We start from the raw sequence: 9,628 nt of genomic DNA, 5'->3' as shown, positions 1-9,628 counted from the left end.
AAAAGGAAAAAACAAACAAAAAAAAACAACAAAACAAAGAGACTTACACGTGCTAGAATAGTAGTCAGAGGCGTGATTTTAAATCAATTAGATTGAAGCAGACCAAGTTTTTTGGACTTTTTAAGAAGTTTTATTTTGTTTTTTGCATTATTCTCATAAAAAAACTAATACTACCTGTTAGAATTGACTAAAAAATTGACTCTAACTAGATTTTTCATTTTACATTTTTTAATCAAATTGATAAATTAGTAATTCCACCGGTTAGACCACCGGTGGTGATTAAATAAACATTATGAGTAAAATATTCCGAGTTAATAAATTATATCAGGGGAAGACGTAAAGAAAAAACAGGAAAAGAAGGCAGGGCAGGCAGGCAGCTAAGTGAAGGCAACGGTTGAAAGTGAAGGACAGGAAGCAGCACGCCGTCTCCTCATCTCGAAACCCGACAAATGTAACGGACCCCACGTATCAGACTATTACAACCTCCCCCCAATCAAACCCGTCTTTCCTTTTCTTCTTTTCTCTGACACGTCAACCTACAATCTGTTTTTTCCTTCTCACCACTGGACCCCACCTACATACACTCCTTCATTAAACCTAATCATAATCCTCCCCTCCAAACATTAATTAATTAATCCCACTTTATTATTTTTTAACACTTCCTCCTTACTATTTATTACTCGGGTCCAAAAATTTATCCCAACAGCAACCCTCTCCACTCTCTTTTCTCCCTCTAACCCTATGCGCACTGCGCACCATTCTTCTTCTCCTTTTTCGAAACCAAAAAAAATCCTCAAAGAAAGGAGAGAGAAATCCCTACCCATTTTCCGGTTTTGATTTCCATACGCATTTCTGTTGTCTATTTTTTGTGGAAGAAAGCTTAGATCTTTGTCAATGGAGACGACGCGATCTTTGCTTCTGATTTTGGTGTCCTTTCTGGCCTTTTCCGCCTCCCATGTTACGGCGGGCTTTACTTACTCTTCCAGGCTCATTCATAGGTTCTCCGATGAGGTGAAGCTGCTTAGGGTTCTCAGGAACGACGGCGGAGTTCGGTGGCCGGAGATGAAGAATTTGGAGTACTATGAGTTGCTTGTCAACAGCGATTTTCAGCGGCAGAAGATGAAGCTTGGGACTAATTACAATCTTTTTTTCCCTTCTCAAGGGAGTAAGACGACGTCGTTCGGAAATGACTTCGGATGGTATTACCCCCCCCAAAAAAAAAAAGAAGAATCTTATTTGAACTATGTTGTTGACCGATATTTGACTAATAGTGTAGCTGAATTTTCTCCAGTTTCCTTTAAAAAAAAAATCCCCATTATATTTTCTTTTAAAAGGTATTCGACTTTCTTTGAAGGAAAGTCTTCCACTTTTTGTTGCCTGCTTTTTCTTTGTTGTTGATGGACAATGATTGCTTCGTACAATGCAAGTTGCCGGGCTTCAAAAAATTGCAATTTTTATGTGCAAATGTTTATATTTCCTTGTAAATGAATTTCTAGGTTCTTAGTTAATGGCATGGAAATTACTGCAACGAGTGCGAAAATATTTACTTATAAAATGCTCTTAGGGTACTTTTTACAGCATTTTCCAATACCAATAGAGATGTATGATAGAAGTGGAATAAGTTAGGGTTAGGTTTTCTAGAACCAGTAATGGAAAGATGGAGGTTGCTAACCTTAGAAAATGGAGAATTTTGAAGTTTGAACCCCCCCCCCCCCAAATTTATGAAAAACCCGTGTGGAGAATGTGACATATTGGTGATTTTAAGCTGTATATGACTCTATAATCCAAAAATAAAATCTTTGTAAATATCAACTGAGGGTTTATTCTTTGCTGTTTATTTGATTATTTAATAAACTCAATTTTGAAATTTTAGGTTACACTACACCTGGATTGATATAGGGACACCGAATGTTTCATTTCTTGTTGCGTTGGATGTGGGAAGTGATCTACTTTGGGTTCCATGCGATTGTGTGCAATGTGCTCCACTGTCAGCCAGTTACTATAGTAGTCTGGTAGGCCGGCTTTCTATGATTATGTTGTTAAACACTCTAGGTGCATTATTTACTTTCATGATCATTTTTACTTTTTTTTTTTGAAGGTTTGACCCTTTTAGTTGTTATGCTTTTTGTGGCATATTTACATTGTTCATGATGCTTGTTTGGTGACTATGTAGCATGAATCCTTAAACGAGGCTGCTGTTTACTGTCAATAATGGAGCCAACTTATTCATTGCTTTGGAAAAAAGGGAAAAAAATAACAGATGATTACACATGAAATAAACAGTGATATAACTTTTACCTTGTTAGATACTCTACTCCTTACATTTCATACACAAATGGAGTTCATTACATAAAATATGTACAAATTCCATGAGTTTAATGTTCTTTTTACCATCCAACAATTTTATTCTTGCCATAAGTTAGATGTCTGTTTTTAACAACAGTCCTCTGTTGTCTCCATCAACTTAAGAATTGATCTATATTGGTTTCTGTGCTTCTTAGATTAGGAAAATTGTCACCTTAATCAAATGAAAAGAAGAAAACTTGCTTAAATAGATCATTAAATACTAGATCATTAAAGTTTAAAGCATCTGTTATAAAAAAAATTAAAGCCATTTGTGATTTTATTCCTATGGGGTTTCAAGTAATCTTTTAACTTCTCGAGCCTTCTTGCATTTATAAACTTTCAAGTGTGTCTTGTTGGCAATTCTGCCCATAGTATTTAGATTTTCTATTGAAGTTAATTTTCTACATGCCGCGTCACATGGAAAAAGGGTAGGGGTTTCTTGTCTAGATTCAAGACTATGTTGCATGCCTTAGATTGTGATCTAGTAACAGGATGATCTTGCTTGGGTTTTCTATGAGAACCAATGGTGAGAGGATTGGGAAAAAGTGGAGCTCTACAAAGGGGGACTACCAACCTTGAAGCTCAAGAGGAGAGCTGTCTATCTCAAGTCGAATAATATTCTGCTTGCATTTTTCATTACCTTCTTCTGTTTAAATAACAAGGCTAGGTTGACTAATTTAGGTAGTGCATAATAATAAGGATTCTAGTCTCTTCATTATAGGGTTTGACTAACAGACATAAATAAGACTAGAATATTCTATAAAATAATTTATTTATTTTATTTCTTATTGCTGGCTTAATTTGTGAGATCTTGATTGCGTGCTTGATTCTTTCCATCCGTAACAGACAAATGTTGTTTATATTTAATGGCTTGGTAAGGCCATATAGCATGTTTAGCACTTATTTCCAATGATTGATTGGCAGGTGCTCCGTCATATATGGGGCATCTATTATGCAGGATAGAGATCTGAGTGAGTACAGACCATCTGGTTCAAGTTCCAGCAGACACGTACCATGCAGCCATCAGTTATGCGAATCAAGTCTAAACTGCAAAAGTTCTAAGCAGCAATGCCCTTACACTATTGACTACTACACAGAAAATACTTCAAGTTCTGGATTGCTTGTTGAGGATACATTACATCTTGCATCAGTCGATGATCATAAATTGAACACTTCAGTGCAGGCTTCTGTCATTATAGGGTGCTTTACTGATTATTACTGGCTACATTAATTTCTTGATTTGATTCATTTACTGATTTCTCTTGCATTGTCTAGGAATGCTTGTATATCTAGCCAGGATTTATTTCTTTTATCTTTTTGTGAATGCAGATGTGGTATGAAGCAGAGTGGTGGTTATTTAGATGGGGTTGCTCCTGATGGTTTGATGGGTTTAGGACCTGGAGAAATTTCTGTTCCCAGTGTCCTTGCAAAAGCAGGGTTGATCCGCAACTCTTTCTCAATGTGCTTTGATGATGAGGATTCTGGTAGAATTTATTTTGGGGATAAGGGGCCCCCCACTCAAGAATCTACTCATTTCTTGCCTTCGGATGGGAAATAGTATGGACTGTTTACAAGCATTTCATTTGGTTTTCTTTTTCTAACTTAAATTGTCACTATTTTTTTTTTAATTCTCTAAGATTTTAAGGTTTCCTCTTTTGTGTTGTGATGTAACTTGTGCTTTTATTCAGTGAGACCTACATTGTTGGGGTGGAAGCTTGTTGTATTGGTAATTCTTGTCTCAAACAAACGGGCTTTAGTGCAGTGGTTGATAGTGGAACATCATTTACATTTCTTCCAAATGAAGTGTATGAGAGGATAGCTAAGGAGGTATTATCTTTGCATTGTAAACTCCTTGGTGCAAAATTTGTTATCGGTTTATGTCTGATATCTGCCATTTTTTATAGTTTGACAGGCGAATCAATGCTACGATCACAAGCTATCCAGGTTATCCGTGGAAATATTGCTACAAGTCCAGGTTAACTCACTTAAGAGATTTATTAGACATTTCCTGTTTTGTGTATCTGGATCTAAGAGTGTACTTGGGTTATACGCATTAATTTATTTATTCTTTTGTGGAACAGTTCACAGGAGTTGCCAAAGGTTCCTCACTTGAAGCTCGTGTTCCCTTTAAACAATAGCTTTGTGGTCTTTAATCCTGTTTTTGTGGTTTATGGTATTCAGGTGCTTACTCCCTTTACCACTTGGGAATTTATAGCTTTTCTACTTTTTAAGTTTTTCCTAACTATGACGGACAAGAATATGGTGTTCCAATAAATATTGAAAGCAAAAGTTGGACTGTTTCATATATTGATTTCTCTTCCCCGAATTTGGAGAAGTCTTGCCAAAATAGTTAGAAAGAAGAAATAGCTAAGTTTTACTCTTGAACATCAGTTGCATTCTACTCAACTTGCAGCATGTAACTCGCAAATTTAGGAGTAGATTATGCTATGTTATATTTTGTTTTTATTTTTGTTTTTCATGTTATTAGCAATTTGATTGGTGAAAGTTGTCTGGTTGATGAATGCTAAACCTGGTGATTTTATGCAGGGTATCTCTGGATTCTGTTTAGCCGTACAACCAATGGAGGGGGATGTTGGGACAATTGGACGTATGATATTTCTTTTAATACAAAAAATGTTTATTTTATATTTCCTCTTATTCTCTCTATATTACTGTGCTTGTACATGCATAGTATGTTAATTATACTCATAAGAAAATGTATTTTGGCAGAGAATTTCATGACTGGATACCGGATGGTGTTTGATAGGGAAAAGATGAAGTTAGGTTGGTCACCCTCAAATTGTAAGTTCTTTGGTCTTTCACTTTGGTATTTTTGCTTTCTTGTTTTTAGGAGGAAATGAACAACAAATATAAAAGCTTATTATTCTGAAACCTCAAATTCACATTCTTAGGTCAAGATTTAGCTGATGGTAAAAGGATGTCCCTTTCTCCAAATGGGACACCATCGAATCCATTGCCAACCAATGAGCAACAGAGCACCCCTGGTGGACGGGCAGTTGCTCCTGCCGTGGCTGGTAGGGCTCCGCCCTCCAAACCTTCAGCTGCTTCCCATACCCACCTTCCATCTTCTTCCTTGAAGTTTTGTTATATAAATTTGCTTCCGCTGCTGGTCCTTTGGCATCTTCTCGTTTCATCATTTCCCATAGATACGGGCACCACCACTCACGGTTGAGCCATTCTCACACTTAACCTCCTCACTTGTATGTATATCATCTTTTTTTTTTTCTTTCTATTTTTCCTAATATTTTGATTTTTATATATCTTTTTATCTTCTGTATAATGTATGAATATTTGGAGATTGAAGCAGCAGTGCCTTTAGTCTGGTGGTCTGATGCCATCAAATTTTTTTTGGCCTCTAGGATGGCAATGGGATTGAGCAGATGGGCATTTAGTAGTATATAATATATATGTATTATATTTACTTTCTAATTAGATTTTTTTTTTAGCGTAACGAGTCTATATGATAAAGAATGAATTAAGAAATTGCAATCTTCACATACACTGATTTTTCATGAAATGATCAATTCGTTATAGACCGCTCCAAAGGTACTTGCTTGATCCCAGTCCTTACGGGTCCACCTCAGGACAATTTTTCTTAAATTGGAATAAATCTATGGGTAAATTATTTTGTAAGTAAATTATCAATTTATGAGCTAATGAAATTGAATGAAGCGGTCACTTTGATGCCACGCAAGTAAAATAAATTAAAACAAATACAAGCTTATTTTATTATTTATAATTTTATCATGTTTATACAAGGACCAATAAGTGGTCAAACCTCTAAAAATTATCAAATTTTTATTCTTTTTTTGTGGTTTTCTTTCTATTGTGAAGACTAAGCCAGAGAAGGGTACAGAATAGCGGGCAAGGAAAGCAATACTAGAAGAAGCCCGTGCCATCCCAATTTGCTATTGTGGATTCCTAAAAGCATTGTAGGACACCACGGTTTAATGATAACCCTATAAAAGGTTCTTTGGGGGTGTAGATGTCATTTCATCAGATGGTTTGATCTTTCGATGAGTACTCGTACAAGAGTAGTTGTAATTAGGTTAAGGACGAGTAGTTGTAATTAGGTTAAGGAAAGGAAAATTGAGGCAATGGAAGGGGAAAGAAAGAGCAAATCATGTAGGCTATTTATAAATGTGATTTTAGAATTTAGTCAGTAAAGATAAAATAGAAAGATTTTTGGATAAGTGATTTAACTGAGAAAATCATTAATTAAAATTTAGGGACTAAATTATAAAAATACAATCTCTATTGAATTTTAATTTAAAAAATATTTAAGGGTTTAGTTAGCAATAATCCAAAAGATTAAAATGATTATTAAACCATGCTCTTTTATGAGTTAGTGGGAAATAATGATAATGGTCAATTTATTTGATGTAATTACAATTAAAAAACATAAATAAGATTAGTTAAGTAATCGTAATTAACTAGTTTAATTAATAATTAAACTAAGTATAAATAGTTAACTAGTGGAATGAAAGATGAAGTTTTCATCCTTCCATTGTCATTGCTATTGAAAAAGAAAGAAAACTTCAAACACATTAACAACATTCGACCAATGAATTAAACAAGGTAACCAAGTTATTTTCTTGAATTTTTTTATAGATTTATGATCATGGATGCTTGATTTAGCTAGCTAATGTATCAAAATCTTTAAATTCTAGATATTTAGCATGTTGTCATTAGAGTGAAATTGATAATTTTGAGCTTGAATTGAAGAGATTGTTAGTTAGTAAGCTTAGATTATGATAAGGACTAAATTAAAAATTAATTCAAACTTGTTAGAGAACTTTGTGTGTAACACCTCTTACCTGTATTCAATGCCGGAATAGGATACGAGGCATTACTGGACTTACATCGCAAGCAAAAATACAAATCGAGTCATAAATTTGCATCCAAATTAAAACCATTTGTATTCAATCATAAAGTCCCAAATACGAGCCTACGAGGCCCAAAACATGCTTTGAAAGTGGTTCGGGACTAAACCGAGCACTTAAGAAAATTTTACAAAACTAAATTTTTTTTTGCTATGAACAGGGGTCACACGCCCGTGTGGGCAGGTCGTGTGGTCACACACGCCAGTTCCCTAACCCGTGTAACTCTCTATTTTGCAAAGCATGAACAAATTGAGGTCACACAGCCAAGTCATACTCCCGTGTGCTAGGCTGGTGGTTAATTAAATTTTCATAAATTAGGTGCAGACTTCACACGATCGGGACACTCACCCGTGCTTGAGGCTATGTTCCTCACAGGCTGAGACACACGCCTATGTCTCTGCCTGTGTGCTCAATTCTAAGCATTCTGTTTCTCAAAATTAAGGTGCAGGGGACACACGGCCGAAACACATGCCCATAGGGCAGACTGTGTGTCACATACGGCCTAGACACACGCCCGTGTGTCTACCTGTGTGGACAAAATAAAAGACTATTTACCAAGCCATTTGTCACCCTCATTTCCACCTACACACGCACAAGTTCAATGGCATAAATCATGATATACTTAGGCAACCAAAACATCCACAATCATGGCCAATACATGTCAGAGAAATACCATCATCTACCATGCTCATGACATTTTATTAGGCCAAATCAAACATACCAACTTCACATTCTACAAGTTCCAATATGACTACCAATAACATGCATAATTTTACTTAGTTTTCCTAGCACACCAATGAGCCAATCTTAACCATTCAACGACCAAAACCATTAAGCCACATTCAACCATTTACCAAACATTTATAAACCACATCACACAAACGATACTTGCACATGCATGCATATATAAATATATATAAGCTTACAACCAATTCAACCAAAATAAGCCAAGTTACATGGCCTAATACCACATCAAGACTTTGACAAGTACAAGCCAATACATTTGGCCAAATTCACAATGACACATATAACAAAATGACTAAGTCCCTATACATGCCATATTCTCAAAATGTTTAAAATCATCGGTACCCAAACTAACAGTTTGATAGTGTGATGTGATTTCTGACGATATCCAATCCGAGCTAGCTTGGTAACACTATAAAATATGAAAAATAAAATGGAGTAAGCTATATAGCTTAGTAAGCTCGCATGAAAGAAATAAGCAAACTTTACCATACATTAACATGCAAGTAATATAACATAAGGCAATGTAATTTTCCATAATCTCATGATCCAAATCACTTCCATCACAAACTTACCTTAAAATCGTCATTTCACGAATTAGTAATCATAAGCTTTAAGTACATACTTGTACCATCTCGAAATAATTTCATACACATTCTCATGTTTGTCATACCCAATAAACCACTCAGAATAATAAATTCGGATACTCGGGAAACCTTGCACATAAGGTGCCACATATGTAGCCATTGCTACTTCTATCTCATAACTCATAAATGCTCACTCTTGAGCCATTAACGGGCCTGCTCACACAAGCTGTCAGTCGAGATGTAGCTACTCGGTGCTGCTTGTAACACCTCTCACTCGTATTCACTGTCAGAATAGGGTTATGAGGTATTACCGATCAATACACGTCATTTATCATACTTAACTCATACATTTATGCATTCATATTCAAATACCATTCAACACAATCACATTGTCCCTTATAAGGGCCTACGAGGCCTAAAACATGCTTTAGAATTGGTTTAGGACTAAACCGATAATATATGAAAATTTTGGAAACTTAGAAAAATTTCAAACATATAAGGGTCACACGCTCGTGTGAATAGGCCGTGTGCCTCACACGGCTTCAGAGACGCCCACGTCACAGATTGTGTGAAAACAGGGCATACATACTGACTTGGGTTACACGGTTGACCACACGCCTATGTGTCTAGCCCGTGTGCCCTTTGAAGTGGCCACACACGCCTATGTGCCAGACTGTGTACTAGGCCTTGCCAATCCTATAGGGTATATAGACTTATGCGACATGACCAAGTCACATGCCCGTGTGCTAGGCCATTTGCCATTTAGAGGGCATACTGACTTGTGCCACACGGCCAGTCACACCCCCGTGTGTGAGGCCGTGCGGAGTAGATTGACTTCAATTTAATTTAAACACCAGGGGACACACGACCATGTAGCATGACCATGTGTCGCATACGACTAAGACACACGCCAGTGTGGACAAAAATAGGCCATTTTCAAGGCCAAGTTACCACCCTTTTTCATGATCACCTAAACAACCAAAATGGTACCAATTCATCATACAATAGGTAGCTAAAATCATCATCAATATACACAATTAATACCAT

The 9,628-nt window shown here is 36.2% G+C and overlaps 1 protein-coding gene across 6 annotated transcripts; it reads left to right on the top strand.

The window, feature by feature from the left end:
* The first annotated feature begins 659 nt into the window (after positions 1-659).
* LOC107927267 (aspartic proteinase-like protein 1) lies at positions 660-6,488 on the top strand. 6 transcript variants are annotated; one of them, XM_016858339.2, is made up of 11 exons: positions 687-1,199; positions 1,874-2,012; positions 3,305-3,546; positions 3,676-3,903; positions 4,035-4,173; positions 4,251-4,321; positions 4,428-4,527; positions 4,894-4,954; positions 5,077-5,148; positions 5,259-5,567; positions 6,202-6,488. In XM_016858339.2, exons 1-10 carry the CDS (start codon positions 895-897, stop codon positions 5,537-5,539), a joined length of 1,638 nt encoding a protein of 545 aa, XP_016713828.1. In that variant the 5' UTR covers positions 687-894; the 3' UTR covers positions 5,540-5,567; positions 6,202-6,488. The 6 variants fall into 6 exon arrangements, with proteins under 6 accessions (XP_016713799.1, XP_016713828.1, XP_016713835.1 ...); XM_016858346.2 differs by lacking the exon at positions 6,202-6,488 and adding an exon at positions 5,727-5,925; XM_016858319.2 differs by lacking the exon at positions 6,202-6,488 and adding an exon at positions 5,665-5,721.
* The last annotated feature ends 3,140 nt before the right edge of the window (positions 6,489-9,628 follow it).

This window comes from Gossypium hirsutum, chromosome A12, assembly GCF_007990345.1.
Source record: "Gossypium hirsutum isolate 1008001.06 chromosome A12, Gossypium_hirsutum_v2.1, whole genome shotgun sequence".
NCBI lineage: Eukaryota > Viridiplantae > Streptophyta > Magnoliopsida > Malvales > Malvaceae > Gossypium > Gossypium hirsutum.
This window is presented reverse-complemented; position numbering and strand designations above follow the sequence as displayed.